Genomic DNA, 20,916 nt, shown 5'->3' with positions numbered 1-20,916 from the left:
GTCTTATTGATGAATTGTGTGCCACATGTTATGTCCCCTAGAAAAGCCAGTGATATCTGATTTATGATACAATACAGTAATAGCTATATACCCCATATAAAAAACAGCTTGGCTATACAAAAAAAGTATGTGTCCACGAAACTAAAAGCAACTGGCAACTAAAGGAGCTAATATCTAGAAATGAATGTCAATATATACTGGCAACTAAGTATAATTTACAATAATCTTGGTCCTTTATCATTGACTTGTGCAGTCTGACTGTATTAATTCCCTGTAAATCTAATTGGCTAGTAAATTGGTACCTTTCTCAATAGTCCGGTGTTGTAGAGGAGAAAAAAGGCAGCTAGTTCTAAATCCTTAAATTAGGTTAGGTAATCCTAAGGCTGCAGCACATGTTGCTGTCAGACCTTCAGTGCTGGTCACTATAAAGTGCTAATAATAATAAATTACTAGCCAATTAGAGTTACAGGGAATTGATTAGGAATGCAGCAAGACTGTACGAGTGAATGATGATGGACCAAATTTTTATAAATTATAGCAAGTTATTTGTCAGTATTTCTTGGCCTCACCCAAATAATAGCTCCTTTAGTTGTCAGTTACTTTTAGTTTGATGGGGACGTCACTTTATACAGCCAAACTGTTTTTGCATGGGGTATATTGCTGTATTACAAATCAGATATCACTCTGATTTTCTAGGCATGTGGCGCACAACTGATCAATAAGACCATCCTATGGGGATACACTCTAAAACAACAGCATTTTAAATATTAAAGTAAAACGGTCTTTATAAAGAGGTGGTCTTTGTTAGAAGGTGGTCTTTATAAAGAGGTGACCACCAATTGAAATTACCAAAGTACCATTCCATTCCACCATTCCATTCCAGTCCATTCCATCATTCCAGTCCACCATTCCATTCCACTGAATCCAGACGCCCAGCAGGGATGGATGTGTAGTGCTGTTAACCTGCCAGTTAACCCTGTTTAACCTGCTGTTAAACTTGTACTAATGCGCATTAGCGCGAGCCCGGCTGGGCAAGAGACTAAAGCGCACATGGGTAGCCACGTGCACATAAATAATAACACGTGTATGGGTTCTTTCTTTCAGTACGGTAAGTGAAAATGAGTGCTCGTTAAAATGAGTATTGGCCGATTGTACGTTGTTGTGATTGTGTTCTTATTAGGATACTTGTCAGGGTGTTTTACACTGTTATGGACGTCGCCTTATTCTGAGAAACAGCTAAGCTTACTAAGCAGTCGATCACTACAAAGTCGGGATGCGAAAAGTAATGCTGCTGTGATCGAATCACACGAATTGTTGGAAACGTATTCTTATTTATTAACTTTATACTACTTCGAGCAGATGAGCAATGCTTTGAAGAATTTACTCAAGTTGGGTCCGGTAGCCATGAATCTGGACTTTAAAATTGTGGAACCATTTGCAGTGCATTCAAGGCTGTATGGAGTACCAGGCCTGCTACCAGAAAAGGAGGCATCTGGCAACTTTTACTCCCTTGGTACTTTGTTTGATCTGGGGAGTATCAATCAGTCACTGTACAGTTACTCAAAGGCAAGTCTTGTGACATTTGATGATTTTATATTGCATGCTCCACGTGACATTGTAATGGTCTATTTCATGCACCAAGAAACTGCTAGGCCTCGTAACTTCCGTTTAGCTCATCATTACTTACACATTTTAGGAATTGTGGAAAGATCACCAATAACAATTACAGATTGTACAACTGACATCCTTCACGAGGAGCAACTATATTCAGGACTATTGCAAGCTTTACTTAACATTACCATTCAGTATGGTGTCCATAGTTTTAGAATTGCAAAGTTTCTGTGCGTTGCAGGAGAAAAGGACACATTGGTAGCTAAACTAAAGGAGTACATAGGCCCTGGAAGGAGGACAGTGATTTTCCCTGAGTGGCGAGGGTGTGGGTACAGAAGTTGTAACATTGAAATGAATCGCAAATATTTGAGCCATACTCGGCCAAAATTAATGTACACGATGCATGGAGAAAAGGACAGTCCATTGAACCTCAGTTTGACACATAGTAAACTTGTCATACAATCTGCTGATTCATACCTGGACTATCTCAAAATGGGAAAAACGTTTCTTGCTGTGTACGTGAGAGTAGAGAAAATGATTAAGAGAAATGGTGAATTGTATATAGACGTGAACTTTCAAGAATGTTGCATTTCTGCACTTAGAAAAACTTTGGACCTTGTGAAGCAAACATACAAACTCACTAAGGTATTGTTTGTAACTGATATGGGTAAATATGGATCCGATTCATGTCAAGATAGTAAATGTAAAATAGAAAGTGGCAAGGTTTTGGGTCGTGTTGAGAGTGCAATCAATGCTAAAATGTTAGACTATGAGCCTAAAAACACCCCATCTAAGGTGGACAATGCTGGATTTGTTGCAATGGTGGAGATGGAGATGCTTGCAAAGGCTACTAGACTGATTACAGTTGGATCTGGTTTATTCAAGGAAAAAGTCACTCAATTATTTGGAAGTAAACCAAAAGCACCTGAAGTTTATGCACTTTGTAAAGAAAAAGATGTTAATGTATTGAATGAATTTGAGAACAGTGTAAGAAATATTCCTTTCCACTGTTGATTGAAATACTCTAATAAAACGTACGGAAATGTTCAAGTTTTGTCATAGGGCGCTTAATGCGATGTTTAGCGCGCGACATAATTAATTTTGATAGCACAGAGAAATAACTTTTCAAAGGACTTATCAAACCATAGGGTATATTATCAAACAATGTGGTATTTACTTCAGTTGTATATGAACATCCGAAACGGCCTAGTCAAAAGGCAATTGTAAAATTCATTAGATTCAGTAAGCCGGACATGGTGACGGTAATATGGCTTCGGTAAACAATGCTTATGGGTCGACTACATCTTGTATTGCCTTGCTTTTCGCTGGGATACTTGTTCGGCTATATAACACTGTTTTGGACTTCCCCGTACTTTGCAAATCAACACGAACTGGAATTCAGTAGCAAAGATGTAGATAGCAGCAGAAACGTCCAGCTGGAAAGAATCGGCGGAGAGAAAAGAAGCGCCCCTTTCACCGGTGAAGACATAGACTCTTATTTACTCATCTTAAGCTACCATGAACAAATGAATAATGCTGTAATGAAATTGTTGGGACTTAGTCCAGTGGCCATGAACCTGAATTTGAAAATTGTAGAGCCATTTGTAGTCCACTCTAGGCTTTATGGCCTGCCAGGCTTCTTGCCCAAAAGTGAGGCTACTGCACCATTCTATCCTCTTGGTGTTTTGTTTAATATCAGTAGTATCAATGAAGCATTGTACAACTATGCTAAAGCAAGTATGGTGTCTTTTAAAAACTTCATCTTTTATGCTCCCCGTGATGTAACTGTTGTTCATTTTGTACACAAAGAATTTCCTAAGCTGCATTCATTTCATCTTGCTCATTGTCATTCGCATATTCTAGAATTGGTACAGAATTCTGCAACACCGATAGTGGACTGTACAAATGAGATATTAGTGGATGAACAATTGCATTCAGGTCTCCAGAATGCACTTCTCAACATCACTACAAAATACAGTGTTCCCAGTTTTAGAATTGCAAGATTTCTTTGTGTTGCAGGAGAAAGAGACATAATGACAGATGAATTAAACATGGCATTAGGTCCTGGTAGGAAGACAGTTGTGCTCTCAATGTGGCGGGGGTGTGCCTACAAACATTGCAATGTTGACATGCGTCATGAGTACACACAACGTAATCGTCCACAGCTACTTTACACATTGGAAGGAGAAAGACTAAATCTTCGTAATGCTACTATTGTTCCTAGTGAACTTGTGTTAGAGTCTTCGGAATATTACTTGAACTACATTCAGTATGGCAAATCATACCTCTCCATCCATGTCAGGGTTGAGAAACTTCTTAAAAGAAATGGCATAGTTCAAGTTGACCCAGACTACTTAGAATGTTGTCTTTCAGTTCTTCGTAAAACTGTGAACAATCTTAGGAAGAAGTTTAAACTCTCCGATGTGTTGCTTATTACGGATGTTGGGAAGTATGGTACAGATTCTTGTCAGTTTGAGGAATGCAGAAATGCCAGTGAGAAATTTGTAAATCGCCTTGAGACCTTGATCAATGCTAAGACGTTAGAGTATGACCCAAAGATTACACCAATGAAGATAAGCAATCCCGGCTTTGTGGCACTAGTAGAGATGTATATGCTAATAGGAGCTAGAAGACTGATAACTGTTGGATCTGGGCTGTACTCACAAAAGCTGACTACATTGTTTGAAAATAAGCGTCATTCTCCCAAGGTGTATGCTGTTTGTAAGGAGAATGGTGTTAACATTTTGAACGAATACAATGTTGCACATTGTTGATTTACTTACTTACATGTACTTAATTATAATTACCTTTTGTATACACTGGAACATATGTAAGTCTCTCAGGTGCCCTGGCTTTCTTGGTCAGTTTATTAATGACTTTACTGTATGGTTTGGGTTGGGCAATATTTCAATAAATCGCCAACATCACATAAGCAAGTGCTCGCAATACCATTATTGCATGTATTTTGCCTTCGCAATATTATTGCATAGGCAATATTTATTGCATTTTATCATCTAATTTTTTGTCTCTTCTAGGCCTCACAGTTCGTGCATATTATGATTGCTAACTATGTCAATTGGTTAACTTCAGAGTTAACTTGTTAGCAAAGAAGTTGTGTTTGTAAACTAATTCTCAATGAAACAAGCAGTCATGGACTTTTCAAACTATGTGGTTGTGTTTCAATTTTCACATGCCAGTATTGCAATAATCGCATTAAATGACTCATGCAATAATCGCATGTCACAAAATTCAATATTGCCCAACCCTACTTTGTAGTTTTATTTTCCTGACTGATAATGATTAAACTAGCTGAGAGATTACAAGTGCATGGCCCTTTGGCCTTAAATATTGTATCTCCATGTTGATGTTAAGCTCACATTTGAAATTTGGTGTAATGATGAGTAACAATGTAGCTGAGGCCAAACCTAGTCTCCCTTCAACTAGAGATCTCTAATGAAGGGGTGACCGCTAGGCCAAACCATGAAAACTTATCACTTGAAATTTATCATACTTGGAAGGCAGCACATCTGATACTTCCAATAACTAAATTACAATATATAGTCTAGACGCAGCACAAATAATTACACAACCCCAGGTGAATGCAACGAATTGTTGCAGGGTAAAGCTATCCTATTAACTCGTAAGAGCTGCTCCCATTGTAAGCTAGGGTGAAGTCTAGTGGTGAAACACAACCTCTATTATTGGCAGTCGTACGGGTATTCGGAGGATTATATCAAAATTTGTACGATTAATCTGGGGAAAAAAAACTGCTGTTGCCATTGGATACGCTGGTGGACAGATGACGTCTCGTTCAAAAACACAACACAAGGAGAAGGAGAAGCCACCGGTAGAAGTTCCCGTACAGGAAGAAAAAGAAATTGTCCAAGGAAAATTATACGAGCAAGACTGGTAAAAAAGAAAAAAAAAGCAATAGCGCGCATTAAATAGAACGTGGAGATAACTTTATTATGTTAAGCGTAGCGAAATACTATGCCTGTGCTGTTATCCTGTAAGCTATTTTGTATTAATCAGATTATGTTATTCTACTCAGGAACTTGATATTGAAGCAAGATGAAGGAGTTGATATTGCTGTTGAGATAGTATCAGAGATTACAGAGTTGGCATGGACTGTTGTACATGAGCACATGATTGAGGAGCAGAGCTTTGCATTTGCATGCGAGCGGGCCACTGAGGAAATGTTGCAGATTGTAGAATGGCATTATCTGTCCAGAGATGATGGAGAGCTTAATACTACAACTGATCCATCCTGGAATGAGGACAACGGTATACTGACTTTAGAGCATGCATACACACACACTTTATGCTACACACACACGCGTGCGCACTGTAATTCACATATTCGTTCTTATTACAGAACCACTTCCTGCTCAGATAGATACATGGGCACGAGGTATCATACCACTCACTGCTGACACATCACTAGTGGATCAACCTATTGATAAACTACTACACAAATCATTGTCTGATATACAACCAACTAAAAGTACACAGAACAAGTATGTACTAAATAGACTGCTTTGTGCTTTTTGATTGTATATAAGGAATGGTAGTAATGTCCCTTTAATCTGCACACAGTGGTGCATCAAATCTAGAGAGCCTATATGTATAAAATGATGAACTCTGTAAACATGTTCAGTCACAGCAAGGGTAGGTTGCTAACAATATAAAGTGTGGTTTAGCTCCCAATTATTAACTTTGAAAAATCCAAATATGCTACCCCTACACAGTATGATGTAGAAGTGGCTCCCTTTAAATGTACCCTTGTGGGACAGAAAGATAGTTGGTTACTTATGACACTAATGTTGGACACAGAAGAAGACCGCTACGTTTGCATGAGCTGTAGGGTTTGTACATCGTGATGGTATTACTAAAATATACAGGCCAATTCATAGCTTTCTTGCGTTAAATCCAGTGGTGTAAACAACCCCAATGGTTTGATCAGGACACACAATAGTGTGTTGTTCGGCCAAGTTCAGCTAGTGCAGACGCGCAACAGACAAGTATATATGTACTTTACAGGAACCAAGAAAACACTGTTTTCATGCATTCGTTGCTCAGTAGTGCCTGAACGGAAATCAACCAGTTTGCTACAGAAACTCCCTCAGGGTAGGGTACCTCCTATTCCAAATTTGAGTTGAATCTACCTAGCCATCACTGAGATATGTGCCTTCATCTTCTTATGTTAATTTTTGCACACTTTAGAAAACTTGTTTGTCCTTTAATCGATTGACTTCAAATTTGGAGGGCAGAAAGAGCATAATGTAGCACATTTACAGTCCAATTTTTGTACATGTCAAGCTAAGAACAACAGAATTATGTGCAATTTTACAGATTAGCTTGAAAATTGGCTTGTACATGAAGTTACAAATTACTATCATAGTGCAAACCTTTTGTAGTTTGAAGTACTGAGAGTATTAGCTAAGGAGATATAAAGCAAACCAAACATGTGAAAAAAAGTTCAATCGAGATACTCTAATAGAACAGTCACTGAGAAGTAAAAAACACATTAGAAAGAAAAGGTTTTGAACCAGGGACCTCCACACCTACATACCCAAGCCCTTTACCACTCTGCCACTGCTGTCATTTGCTCACCTCACTTAATTTCTACCTTATAAATGAAAGTTCTGGTTTAGTACACTAGAATGATAACTTATATGTGCGTTGTATTGAAGTGCTTGGAAAGTGCTCAGACTGAAGTGCTCAGACTTGTATATGCGTTGTATTGAAGTGCCCAGCTATCATTGGGATATATGCACCTTCAAAATTCTTCTTATTCAAGTTCAGTTCTTCATAAATACATACGTACATCCATACAATCTTCAATGATTCCTGTAAAAAAGTTAAAAGGAAATATCAAGGCCAACCATAGGCTGGTTTTGAACTAGCAATTACAAAAGAAGTGATATCCGTACAAATACAGCCAAGCTGTGAAAAAAGGTACAGTCTTAAAAAGCCTGGGTGAAAAAAGTTGTGAAATCAAAGGTGGCGGCCAACAAATGGCTGCAATGATGTTATTGCTTAATAATGGCTGTGTGTGCATTGTTAAAATTTACTGCCATTAACATCATTGCAGGCTGCCACCTTTGATTTCACAACTTTTCAGGCCACACCTTTTTTCACAGCTTGGCTGTTTGTTTGTTTTTAATTTTTTTTAGCGGTTTTATATATGCGACCAATTGGAGAGTTAGTCAAGAGCTTTCTATACAAAATAGAGGACAAAGCGGCCGGAATGGATTTCAAAAAGTCTCCAGGGAGCTTTATAATATTCACCATTGGTTTAGACATTTTTTTGCGAAATGTTTTTGGTAGCGCTTACTTTGTGTAATTGGCCTTCCTCTGTATTGGATGTTATGTTTAATTCTTGCCCAATAGTATGTTGATCTCTTGTGTGCAATATTATTAGTCACAATACATCATTTCATACTTACAGGAACAAAATTGAAGAAGTTGTTAACAATACTACATCAAATGAAGAGGCAGTTACAAAGGAACAAGTCACTGAAGATGTTCCTATAGCTACAACTGAACCAGTTAATAAGAAGCCTACTGTGGTGGCTAAAACTAGAAGGAGAATTGTAGCTAAGACTAGTCCAATGGTGGCAGTTGCTATAGAGTCATCATCTCAAGTATCATCATCATCAGCTAATAGCAGGACATTATCACCAGCTAGACATGTTGGGAAACAATCTCTGGCAGCTTCACTGAAGGTATGTAGTTGGTGGAGTGGTGTAGGTGCAATGGTGGCAACTTTAGCAATGAAAATTACACAATGGAGTTTGATATATAAATGCCATTCTAGGGGGTTGGAGGCATACCCCGGAAATCTATTTAGATAGAAACTCTGAGATATACCATGTTACTACTGGGAGCTACTTACAGCTTTTTAGTGTGACTGTTCTGTTAGAGTGATCAACTGTTCTGTTAGAGCATTTCAGTCTTCTGTTACAAGCATTAACCAATAAAAGTGGATGGGAGGAGGGTTTCCACTAATATGTCCTTATGTACACATACACTGTAGAGCTGCCCACAACTTCAATGAGAAGACATGACTTGTATATAAACTTTTAGATTTTTGAACAGTATTTCTTTATGTGGACATGAAGGATGGTTCATAGTTTAATTAAGAGCCCATGAGTGTTGCTGAGTTTTTTAAAAATTAAAGATAATATATTTGAAACTTTTAGACAATTTTTTTTTTTAACGGCATCAAGCACAGTACGCACAACAAATTTGTATATTAAGTTAGCAATTTCCATACTATTATATCGCATGTACTGTTGTGTAGTCCCTCAAGTATCTACCAGTCAAGCCCAGTGAAGTGGAATATGATAATGATGGTTGTATTGTGAGTACTGTCAAACTGGACCCCAGGAAATTCCCTTCACACAAGTAAGAATACAATGGAATCTCAGTTATCCGGACCCCACTTATCCGGATTCTTGGTTAACCAAACTATGGAAATAACTGCTCTATTAGAGTAGTGACTGTTCTATTAGGGTAGTTGAAAATACTGATATTTAAAAAAAATTTGATTAAAGTTATTTATACACAGTTTCAGAGATACAGACTTTTCAGACTAATGGACAACCCCTGGTCCCAAGGGATTCGGATAACTGAGGTTCCACTGTATGTATAGCGTGTGTGTGTCTATTGTAGTATATGTATTTATAATTATATTTATAGGAAGATCATGTTCTCAATCTTGTAAAACCAGTTTGACTGGATGTATGGTTTTAGCTACCGTATAGTAAAAACTTTGGCGGTAAAAAAGTTTGGCGAAACCCATTATTACAAAATTGATGAAAAAATTTTGGCAAATGGTGCTTCACCTTTTTAGCTAGCTATTACATACTGTACTGCTCGAATATACGAGAGCACGATTAAACTTTTGTAATAGTAAATACTTTAGGTTTAAGGAAGAAAATCCATCCCTTCTGGAAGAAGACTGAGTGTGGCCCCAACTAGACATTGGATGACCTGTAGTTCGAATCCTGGGGTTGGAGGGATTTTTTTCCCCTTACTTTGGCCCCTTTTCTGTTACACCTTATCAGTCATTATCAGTCACTATGTCAAGTCATTAAGTCTAAGTCCTTGAAATTAGGTTAGGTAATCCTAAGGCTGCAGCACATGTTGCTGTCAGACCTTCAGTGCTGGTCACTGTAAAGTGTTAATTATATAACCAAGTACTAATAGAATAATAATAATAATAACCAACTTGCCAATTAAGGGGTGTGGCAGCCATTTCGATTGCAAGCCTTTATGACTCACGATGGATACAGCTGTCACACCCCTTAATTAGCCACACCCCTTAATTAGCAAGTCTTTTAATCGCTTCCACTTGTGTGTAACGACGCGGATGTTGCATTCAAGTGGTAGCCACTGTACAAGTGTAAGCATCGTTCGTTGGTTCTTGTAATGTTGAGAGCAATGTTTGGATTTTTGTGAACTCTTGTAACCTCACGACAATCGAAGGAGATGCTTGGAAATACCCACGATACTTCAATACCCATCCTTTTAACATGGCTAATTTGCTCATGTGATTGCTAAAAATAATTGGTGGATAAACTTTTGGCGATTGTAATGCCATTCATCAAAGTTTTTTGTGTTAGTTGTGTTAGTTGTGTTTATTATCATTATTGAAGTTGTTGCTTGTTTGGTTGTCACGTCCATTTGTGTCTTGCGCCATCTGTAGTTAATTTTAGCTATCTGAGATGCCACATCTGTCCACACTTTTGTATGTACAATTGTACACACTGTACTTATGTATGTATGCCTTCAAATTTGTTGCCTCATTTGTTTAGGGTCCACCCCAGCTACTCAGTATCAGATGCTCCCCTAGTTGCTACCCGATCACTTAGCAAGAAGCCTCCACTAGCATCAATTGGTTCTCATCGACCACCTCAGCAGACAGCAACGGTTCCCAGCAGTGTGCCCACCTCTGGTATCAGTAGATATCCTGACAGTATGACTCTACCATCACTGGTAAGTGTTACCCTCTATATGTAACCTGATGACTGTGGAGGCTTTAAACAGTGTGCTAATGTTTAATTTAGGAAGGAAGAGGCAAACAACTAACTGGGTAGAGGGTACTACATATGTTTAGTTGTTTACTGACACCTTTGAATACTAAAGAAATGATGAAGCAAAAATTGGTCCTATGAAAATGGCTATCATGCAATTTATTAGCCACATGACATTTTAGTGATGAAACTAGACTGTCACAGGTGATCACTAATAAGATAGGCTCTGCTGTATATTTGATGACAAATACATACATTTGCCACGTACTGCTTGCAACTAGATGACATATTCTAGCCTTGAAATATATTTGTAGTGCATATGGCTAATAGTGTAGGTGCTATCTAATAAACTGAACCCAGTAGTAAATATCTAATGATGGTTTTATATTTTATATGTTTCTAGGTGGATACAATAGATCCTGTAGCTGGTGTGACAGTGTTAGAAGGTGGAAGAACTAGACAAGGACCAAGAGTACTCATGGTGAGTATGTTTATGTAGTACTACAAGTTTTTTTGTGGGACAACAAGTTTTAGGTTTGCTAATATATTTCACTAGATATACTTGGCATTATTTAAATTCTAGCAGTATTGCATTTAGTACACAGACCATTAAGACGGTGAATAGTAGTGTAAGTCGGTAGTGTATCTGAAATTTGTGAGAAATCACTACATGGTGTACTTTACACAATGCTAAGGTCTGAGGGTGTGTTCCCTTAGGAATTAAACAAGTACACAAAAAAATTTGGAATTTCAACTAGAGTAGGGACCATAGCACATCGATAAAAAGTACTGAAACAAGCTGGAGTAGTGCACGATATTAAAGCACAGTAAAACAATAAGAAGTGTTATATCCCTACTGTGCATTTCCATTATGGTATCTTGAGCATAGTAGGGATTAACGTTGTACTGTAATTTAATATCATGCATTACTCCAGCTTGTTTCGGTACTTTTAATGGATGTGTTATGGTCCCTACTCTAGTTGAAAATTCCAAAGTTTTTGTGCACTTTGTTAACCTTTTTGTAGAATAAAATTATTATGACTGGTGAACCCACGCATACCGCATCATAATTAAAAAATGGTGCCGCATACCCCAGCTATCAATTATTGTCTGAAAAGTGAAGTATCCATTACGCTTTGTTGTCAGCTATGTTCAACCCATTACACAGCATTACAAATCAATAACTGTTCAAAAAGCACCTCTGCAATCAAAGTAGCCACTATCAAAAATACTGACAATTTCTGTTACGAAGAGAAGCCATCACACTCTAGCTACCACCAAATCGACACCTTTCGCTGTCAGAGAAGATGAATGGGACGCAAAGGAGAACACTGGTTAGTTCATGAAGAATGCATTGTACATACTGCGGTATGCCTAAAGGCATGTGTCCAGCTGAAGCAACGTCAAACAGTGAAAAAATTAAGCTCATAGCCTTAGCGTTATCAAGTAATCTGATGGCTTGTTGGGGCTTGTTTTACCTAACCAATACTGCCTCAGGGAAAACTTTTTCCTGATGACGATGAGGCAGTATTGGTTAAGTAAAACCAAGCCTTCATATTGACCCAAAACGCTTTTAACAAGTTGCTATGGAAAATTAAAAAAATATTAAACTGAATTTTCTACTAACTGACTGACTGAGTCACTGACTGACTGACTTATGAACATCCTAGTTTTTTGGTGATGTGTTTTCATGGGCCACACCCAAACCTTTGTAGTCTCTACTATACAGTACTATTGTACTGTATGATAATTAAATGTCAGTTATTACTGCTAATATTGACTATTATTTGTCATGGGGTTTAGCTGCGAAATCTTGGATGTTCAAGATTACTTAACTCCCTATATAATGATATGTGATTGTCTCAGCACCTAGTTCGCACAAACATGCATTTTGATTTAAATTACACATGCTACAAAGAAAAAATATGCAAGTTTTAATCAAGCCATTATTCAAGGAAGCCAGTCTCAAATCTCAAATCTCAAATCAATGGGCCTTATCCAAAACTATGTGAAACCATACAAGTACCATATACTATCTGTTTTATCAATGCTATACTTTTGCTACATTTCTGTGTTGCGTCTGTAATATTTTAACTGGGGGTGTAGTTTGTACAGGAGCCTATGGGAGAATGGTGAGTTAAGCATATAAGAGTAGCTCTAGCTTTATCAGACACAAGTATGTTGTTTCGTTGTTTACAATATGGCGCTCTAAGATGGCAAAACCAACTCAAAGCAGGTTTATTTCGTTGCATGTGCTAATTAGAAACTTCCATAAATTTCGTTTAATGAACTGTACCTACACTATGTTTGCATGTAACTAGCAATTTAAAAAGCATGTAGGCTAATTGAAACAATGATGAACACTAGATTAATGTGGTAACATGTTCTTTGTTCCGACTCTAATTAGCGCACATTATCAAAAAGCCTACTTCTAAACTTTTTGCCATCTTAAAATTCCGTCCTTCAACGACAATACAACATACCTGTGTATCGTAAAGCTAGAGCTACTCTTATATGCTCAACTTGCCATTCTCCAATCAGCTCCTGTAGAAACTACATCCCCAGTTAAAATATCATGGACGTGCTACAGAAATGTAGCGAAAGTATAGCGTTCATAAAATGGATAGTACATGGCACTTGTATGGTTTCACATAGTTTTGGATAAGGTCCATAAACCTATACACCATCTTATTTGCCTGCTCATAAAGAGATCGAAATCTTTGTTTCATTTCTATACCCACAATGTTATTCATGTCACGTGTGATATGGTAGACAAAACAAGATTGTCATTTCTTCAATAAAGCTGCCTTACATGTATGCGCAAGTGATTACAGGGGTAAAACCATACCTTCATTATTTCCCAATCCGCAGTGGTGAACATTTTAAGCCAATGTAGACTAATGCAAATGGAAGTTATGGCTGCAAATGTAAGCGGCTGTAGTTTGTTTTCAGTATAGTCACTGTACAACTCAATTTCCTTGCTCTTCCTACTGTCTAGTGTTATTACTCTACTTTATTTTTCTGGTGAAACCTCTGAATATACCGTGTTTACATGCCACTCTTTCAATAGTAGCAGCACTTGAGTGGTGCCACGACTGATTTTGAAAATGAGGAATTCAACATTATTTTCGAGCATCAAGTTGTGGTCAAATTTGAATAGTTGCTCCATAATAAACACCACGGCGTTTAACCAAGTAAATTTAGTACATATACACTTGTGTCCGATTGACTTCTTATGAATGTAAACACTGATAATCAGGACATGTGTATAACATTTGTGACCCACTGTGCAAAAACCAGCCATTTTCACAAAATTCTATTTGTGCTATTAAAATGTTAGTATTGAAATAAAAATATGCGTGCTGCATAAAAATTTATGCACATTTCAATCGCTTTGTATTAGGGCTGGGCGATAGTGAATTTTTCAATGTCCGAGCGATAGTAAGACACTGTTCATGATAGACGATAGCAAAAATCTACTTATTACCTCACAGAGATATGCAAGGAGGGATGTACATATGGATATGTTTTTGACTAAGAGCCTTTTTTAGACTGATTTTTGTTTCCAAATATTATTTTTACAAGTGTTTTGCATGAATATTTGCATATTTTAACATTTTAATTACTGTCCCATAGTAATTTTTCAAACGATAGGCGATACACGATAGCAATACTATGCCTATATTCCGATATGTTCATACTATCCCCCAGCCCTGTACTGAAACAAAGCTCAAATCATACACCACCGGATTCTCCTGTTCATTGGGAGTAAGAAAATCTTTGTTTCATGTTCGTACACTATGTGAGGTATGGATGCCTATTTACGATGCAGTAGAAATAAAGCTTACTGTCATCATTTAATTGTTAAATTGGCCTTCTTCTTTGTCCACACAGAGATGTGCAGGAAGCCAAACTCCATCTTCGTAGCTTGTTTCAGTCGTGAGTTATGATCAATTAAGTAAGCGCCTGTAATTTATTTTCCATGTTGTTGCTGTACAAATCAAGTTTATTCCTGTTCCAACTGTCTATCGCTATAACTCCAAGACCATTCATAATAAAAGACCGAAACTTTGTCTGTCCACTCCTTTGTTACTATAGATAACAGAGAAGCAATAAAATGGAATTTGAGAAATGTGCAAAAACGGCCACATTTATCTTGCAGTCTTTCAAACACAAGACATAGATTTGAAATCATATAACATCTGTTGATGAAGACTGCAATATAGTTAAGATTGTATACAATGTGCATTTTATTACATTATAATAGTAATTTACTGAGATGTCCGAATCAATTTTATTTTATATACCACACATTATACAGAATTCAGAACTGGAGTCACCTTATCGATCACTTAGACCGCTGTGTCCAGTTAAACCTCCTCCAGATAACAACCTCACATCACCGACCATGAGAAGACACGATTACCAGCTACAAACATGATTGTATGTATTCATTGTATTGTTATTTTATATTTCTCAAACAAACTGTAATATACAAGTATACCACATACAGCTGTGGATAATTTTCCTTCACATCTTTTGAGTGAAGTGCTTTATGATTATACAAAACAAATAAACATATGTCGATTTACAACAATAGTAGAGTCTCTTGGGTAAAAAAAAAATTCAAGTGAATTTACTTGTAGTTATTGAGAACATTTCTTGTCTAAGTGACCAAATTCATTTAAAATGTTTCCCTTCTCAGTACAAATATAGTACACCTTCTTATGAGCATTTGTAATCAAGAACTGGGTGATGAGTTGATATTTAAAGCTGCCGTGTCCCACTACAACCAGACGATCACCCATTGCTAACGTGTGCATTTCTACTAGTGATACAAATGATGGGTTGTCACTAGCGTGAGTCAACTCTGGATCAAACTTGTACTGGGTCAAATTCATACTAGTCAGAGCAGATTCAACTACCTTGACATGTTGAATACATGTTCTATCAGTACAACCGATAGTACCATACTTCCCAATATCTGTGATTGTCATGAAATGGTTAGTGTTATATTTCTGTCTAAACGATTTCACCAAGTTGTCCAGTAGGTTCATACAACACTTGGTAAGGCCATTAATCTTGCGGTTTACAATTGCAAGCTTCTCAATTCTTACATGCACCGAAACAAAAGGAAATGCCAGTGAAATTTTATCCAGGAATGCTTTAGCACTAGACACAACTGCATTGTTATATGGTAGAGAGATGTCTTTATAGGTCAACGATCGTTGTGAGGTAACAGAGTGATAAAGAATCCTATGTCTTGCGCTATTTACAACATTACGTGGTGCTTTAACTTCACAACTATGATAGGCACAGCCTCTCCACTGGTTAAACACTATTGTGTGAGGCTTTATTCCAATAAATTGTTTGATTTGGTCTGTGGTAATATCATGGGTTGTACGAGGGAGACATATAAACTTCTTTACCACAAAGTGATTGACAACTGTGTGTTTCTGTAAGTTGTTTTCAGCATTCCGTGCAGTATCAATTTGATCAGGGGATAAGTGGTTAGGACAGTTGAATAACTCAAAACCAGAATCATTAAATGTCTTGTACTCAGTTTTAGCTTCATAGGAATACAATGTGTCTACTAGTACAACATCTCTGGGAGCATGTTGTATAAACTGGTTAAATGTTACCAAGTGAGTACCAGTTATTGTATGAAATGTTTCATTCAACTTGGGAACATCATAGACAGTGTTAAGTGGGTAATAGTGTCTCCTTGTTGAGTTGAAGTCAGGGATGCCATTAAGTAGTGAGCGTAACAGAAATGGTGTCACCACTCTTGCTTTCAAATTTTGTGCTATATTGCAAAGTTGTAATAAATTTCGTGTTGCACACGTTAATTGTTCATAGTATTCCAAGGCCAAGACAAACGACCCTGATGTGTTTGAATGGTGTGTGTCATCTTTCAAGTTTAATGCTTGGATATTTTCACTGTCATCATCAACTGAAATATGAGAGCTGGGGTACTCATAGTTTAACAGGCACAACAGCAAAAATGCAATAGTCACTAAAAGGATTCTTCTCCATCGCAACCAAGTGAAGTTCCTGGCCATCACAGAAATCCTTAAGTAGCCCACTTAACTATATAAGGTAACACACAGTTACATTACAATTATATTTATACATACAGTACACATGTTAGGATAAATAATACTATTATAGAATTTGGGGTGGTAATCACAAATGTACCATAATGAAATTTTCTGACAATCTTTTTGGGGTGTAAGCATAAACATGTTTTGCCTTCCATGAAAACAGAAAGTCACTATAGTGTGTATAAGGCACATAATTAACTGGGACAAACAGACCACTTCCTTTACTGCAGGGTCTAGTGAACACAGCACTGTTCTGCAGCTGGCCAACTCTGGGGCTCTGTGTGGCTTTTGAATGGCAGCGAGGGGGCTTGTCGATTGGTGAGAACAATACGCACACATACATGTTGTTCCACTATTTTAAACACTACAATCAAGTGTGGTTCTCACTAATCAACTGATGAGCCAAGCCAGGCTGATAATAATAGAGGAGGAAGATATTAGGACACACAATAGTGTGTCATGTGGTGAAGTACAGCTAGTGCAGACATGGGACAGAAAAGTTCATTTTACAGGAACCAGGATAATGCTGTTTTCACACATCCATAATATAGCTTGATAGTTTCTGAATGGAAATTAACTAGTTTTGCTGTGAAAATTATCTCCTATTTCAAATTTCAGTCAAATCCATCTAGCTATCACTGAGGTATGTGCCTTCAAAGCTCATCTTACTTTCTCTTAATCTTACGTATTCTCTCTTTCACACACTAGAAAAATTGCACTTGCTTTGGTCAATTTACTTCAAACTTGGAGCATTTACAGTGCAATTTTCATACAGATTGAATTAGGAGTTATGTAAAATTATTTGTTGCCACGGCTACAGGGTAATCCGCTTGGCAGAATAACTTCAAAAATAATGATCAGTTTGTACGTGAAGTAATTATCATAGTGCAAACTTAGTGGTTTGAAAGTATTGAGAGTATTAGCTAAAGCAAAAACCAAACATGTGAAACAAGCATGATTGAGATACTCAAAATGTCAGAAAAAAAACTTTCTCCTCTCCAGGGTTCAAACCAGGGGCCTCCACATGTATTAGCCTCACGTGGCCAGACCACTTTTTTTCCCACGGCACTTATCAATTGGAAATTATAAGCGCCTGCTCAAAAAAGGGTTTGGTCCAGTTTGCATCAGCAAGTCATTCTCAGCACCTTTATCAACACTTCGCGCGTCGTCAATGATGGCCTTGTGAAGTATGTCAGCATAAGCGGGCTTCTTGTATTGTTTAGTGGGCTTTGAACAAAGGCAGTTATGATGTATGCCAAATCAACAACCAACACCACCATGCTGGCTGAGAGAACGACTTGCTGGTACAAATTGGACCAAACCCCTTTTCGAGCAGGCACTTATAATTTCAAATCAATAAGTGCCATGGGAGAAAAAGCGGTCTGGCCACCCGAGACTACACATGTATATACCCAAACCCTTAATACCACTCCAACACTGCTGTCGGTTGCTCATCCCACTTAATTTCTACCATATAAATGAAAGTTCTAGCCTCTTTTATTATTCACTCTTGGTTCTAGCTAAGACTAGAATGATAAAGTTTTGTAATCTCGTAGTGGAAATTCTAGATTGTTATAGAACATTCTGTGTGCGTTGTATTACAAGTGCCCAGAAATAATGTGTGTTCTATTAGCGTACTACAAAAATGTTTTTAAAAGGCCATATCAAGACACACATGGCTGTAGTGTGGTGTGCGGCCAAGTACAACTGGTGCAGGCATGTGACAGACAAGTGTGTTATTTTATGGAACCAAGAAAATACTGTTTTCATGTATCTATAGCTTGATAGTAGCTGAACAGTTTTCTTTTGCTGTGGAAACTAGCTCAAGGTAGGGTACCTCCTATTCCAAATTTGATGTAAAGAGTCAATTCAGCTACAGACAAGTTACACTGTAGAGCGTTTAGCCTTGTAAAATCACCCTGTAGATATCACTATAGATAGTGGAGCACCCTGTAGCTACAAAGTTCAGTTGTGTAACAAGTTACCATGATAATCATTTTATTCAGTTTCAGCAATCTTTGACGATTCCTGTAATAAAGAGGGAAAAAAGCTAATAGGAAGCCTCAAAGCCATGGGCTGGCTTTGTGGCTTGCAATCACAGAAAGAAGTGACATCAAAATGATTGGCATTATGGCTATTTCTTGGCCGCCACCTTTGATTTCATAACTTTTTCACCCTGGCCTTTCTGGAGGACTGCAACCTTTTTAAAACAGCTTGGCTGTGTTTTGGTAAGGATTATTATGTACCCTTGGTAGGGTCCGCAATGCGAAAAAGCGATGTCCTCCAATCAACTACCTAACTATTGTTATGTGTTAGGCTAAGTGTAACTTAAATAATACCAGCGTGGCAGCCAAGTTTGTCACTTTCTTCTGGTAGAAAATGATACAAATGTCTTAAAATCACTTGATTTTTCATTGCAGCGATTCGTAGGGTTCTTCGTATGCCACGATATTCACTCTCAACATTATTCAAGTAGTCTATCATCAACTCAAGGTATTGGTGGTTTGATTTTATTGGTCAGTTTCTGGTGGCAGCACGATCTGTGCAGCTTTTTGGCGACAGACAAAATGTTTCTTCCCCTGGAGCACAGGACAAGCAGAGCAGCAACTGCGCCGTGGGTCAGCAATGACCAGTACTAGGTAAAGTACCTGCATGCGGAGTATGGTTATAATTGAAGCTTGTTAACCATCTGGCTGAGGCACTCACGTGATAGAAATTCAAATCGCGGAAACACCCACTAAATCGCTTTCATTTCTAAATAGGAACCATGCAGTGTGCTTCTTTTGTAAATATTTTTGTTAATTATTCACTCAGGCGCGGTCTGGGCCAGTGCAGGTGTGTTTTATGCTGTGATGGCATCATAGGGAGAGTCTTAGACTGCTGGGCTAATCGAGATGCTGAACCTAATGCACACAAACTGATTGTCACTTAATTCCAAGTGATTTTAAGGTCATTACAATAGATTATGGTTGTATTTTCCGAGATTTGAATATCGATCACGTGGGTGGCTATTTCATGCATTGGATTGCTCTATGCGTTTACTGGGCGAGATAGCCATATTGTTAGGTGTTTATAAGCTTCGTATCCTTGCTGTTGGAGACTGTCTCACTGATGTATCAACCATTCTGGTATTTGTTTGCAAAAATCGCATCATTTTGGCCTAATTTCAGCATATAGATGGCTCAGCCAGATGGCTAACAAGCTTCAATTATAACCATACTCCGCATGCAGGTACTTTACCTAGTACTGGTCATTGCTGACCCACGGCGCAGTTGCTGCTCTGCTTGTCCTGTGCTCCAGAGGAAGAAACATTTTGTCTGTCGCCAAAAAGCTGCACAGATCGTGCTGCCACCAGAAACTGACCAATAAAATCAAACCGCCAATACTTTGAGTTGATGATAGACTACTTGAACAATGTTGAGAGTGAATATCGTGGCATACGAAGAACCCTACGAATCGCTGCAACGAAAAATCACGTGATTTTAAGACATTTGTATCGTTTTCTACCAGAAGAAAGTGACAAACTTGGCTGCCACGCTGGTGTTATTCAAGTTACACTTAGCCTAACACATGACAATAGTTAGGTAGTTGATTGGAGGATATCGATTTTTTGCGTTGCGGACCCTACCCTTGGTGATATGGTGTAATAACCTCCAGATTGCTAACACACACACCTAATCAACTATGTACAGTATTAGTACAAAGATAATACAGTACTGCTCTCTGGTGTTTAGCTATGTTCGCATCTCCCTGTGTACCAGAGGTAAACAACTTATATGAACAGTTCATTCAAGTCATAGGCTACCTTACATGGCACACTCTATACTACACTGTAGATTGGATTGTGACACAAGTCAGAGACTGAAATTTAAATTTAGCTCAAAGTAATATATAGTACTAGAGTGGTGGGCCGGTACATTGGATGTCATCTAATAGGGTGCCTGGTTTCTGTGGACCTAGCATTTATGGTTGCAAGCGCACTTACAATTACACATTCATTTTATTTGCACAATCACGAAGTGAAACTAACCAATCACTGAGAATATCTATTCCTTACACACAGATACATAGAGGCACCGATCGCGATCGAATCTGTAGCTTTGTTCTACAAACACCACAATCGAATAATTATTGTATTTTAGCGCTCGCCCACAATCAAT

The 20,916-nt window shown here is 37.9% G+C and overlaps 4 protein-coding genes across 4 annotated transcripts; 3 read left to right on the top strand and 1 right to left on the bottom strand.

Moving 5' to 3' along the window:
- The first annotated feature begins 1,095 nt into the window (after nt 1-1,095).
- On the top strand, nt 1,096-2,631 carry LOC136260194 (uncharacterized). The gene has a single exon (XM_066053833.1). The coding sequence runs from the start codon at nt 1,135-1,137 to the stop codon at nt 2,623-2,625; it is 1,491 nt and encodes a 496-aa protein (XP_065909905.1). The 5' UTR covers nt 1,096-1,134; the 3' UTR covers nt 2,626-2,631.
- Nucleotides 2,632-2,743: 112 nt separating this feature from the next.
- On the top strand, nt 2,744-4,970 carry LOC136260585 (uncharacterized). Its single transcript, XM_066054378.1, has 2 exons — nt 2,744-4,319; nt 4,647-4,970. Exons 1-2 carry the CDS (start codon nt 2,895-2,897, stop codon nt 4,713-4,715), a joined length of 1,494 nt encoding a protein of 497 aa, XP_065910450.1. The 5' UTR covers nt 2,744-2,894; the 3' UTR covers nt 4,716-4,970.
- A 245-nt stretch (nt 4,971-5,215) lies between these two features.
- On the top strand, nt 5,216-15,258 carry LOC136260587 (probable serine/threonine-protein kinase dyrk2). Its single transcript, XM_066054380.1, has 8 exons — nt 5,216-5,520; nt 5,663-5,895; nt 5,987-6,128; nt 8,063-8,339; nt 8,918-9,021; nt 10,434-10,614; nt 11,056-11,133; nt 14,974-15,258. Exons 1-8 carry the CDS (start codon nt 5,411-5,413, stop codon nt 15,091-15,093), a joined length of 1,245 nt encoding a protein of 414 aa, XP_065910452.1. The 5' UTR covers nt 5,216-5,410; the 3' UTR covers nt 15,094-15,258.
- Nucleotides 15,083-20,882, bottom strand: LOC136260586 (uncharacterized). Its single transcript, XM_066054379.1, has 2 exons — nt 20,787-20,882; nt 15,083-16,742 (listed from the first exon to the last, which is right to left on the bottom strand). The coding sequence occupies exon 2, from the start codon at nt 16,712-16,714 to the stop codon at nt 15,299-15,301; it is 1,416 nt and encodes a 471-aa protein (XP_065910451.1). The 5' UTR covers nt 16,715-16,742; nt 20,787-20,882; the 3' UTR covers nt 15,083-15,298.
- Between the last annotated feature and the right edge of the window lie 34 nt (nt 20,883-20,916).

The sequence above is a fragment of the Dysidea avara genome, chromosome 7, assembly GCF_963678975.1.
Source record: "Dysidea avara chromosome 7, odDysAvar1.4, whole genome shotgun sequence".
Taxonomy (NCBI): domain Eukaryota; kingdom Metazoa; phylum Porifera; class Demospongiae; order Dictyoceratida; family Dysideidae; genus Dysidea; species Dysidea avara.
Note: the sequence above shows the minus strand (reverse complement) of the source record. Positions and strands in the feature narration are given on the sequence as shown.

Bases quoted from the DNA above. Each gene is read 5' to 3' on its own strand.
- LOC136260194 (XM_066053833.1), top strand. From the start codon at position 1,135: ATGAGTATTGGCCGATTGTACGTTGTTGTGATTGTGTTCTTATTAGGA.
- LOC136260585 (XM_066054378.1), top strand. From the start codon at position 2,895: ATGCTTATGGGTCGACTACATCTTGTATTGCCTTGCTTTTCGCTGGGA. The intron at 4,320-4,646 runs GTGTATGCTGTT...TGTCTCTTCTAG, and splicing joins ATAAGCGTCATTCTCCCAAG to GCCTCACAGTTCGTGCATAT.
- LOC136260587 (XM_066054380.1), top strand. From the start codon at position 5,411: ATGACGTCTCGTTCAAAAACACAACACAAGGAGAAGGAGAAGCCACCG. The intron at 6,129-8,062 runs GTATGTACTAAA...TCATACTTACAG, and splicing joins ACTAAAAGTACACAGAACAA to GAACAAAATTGAAGAAGTTG. The intron at 9,022-10,433 runs GTAAGAATACAA...TCATTTGTTTAG, and splicing joins AGGAAATTCCCTTCACACAA to GGTCCACCCCAGCTACTCAG.
- LOC136260586 (XM_066054379.1), bottom strand. From the start codon at position 16,714: ATGGCCAGGAACTTCACTTGGTTGCGATGGAGAAGAATCCTTTTAGTG.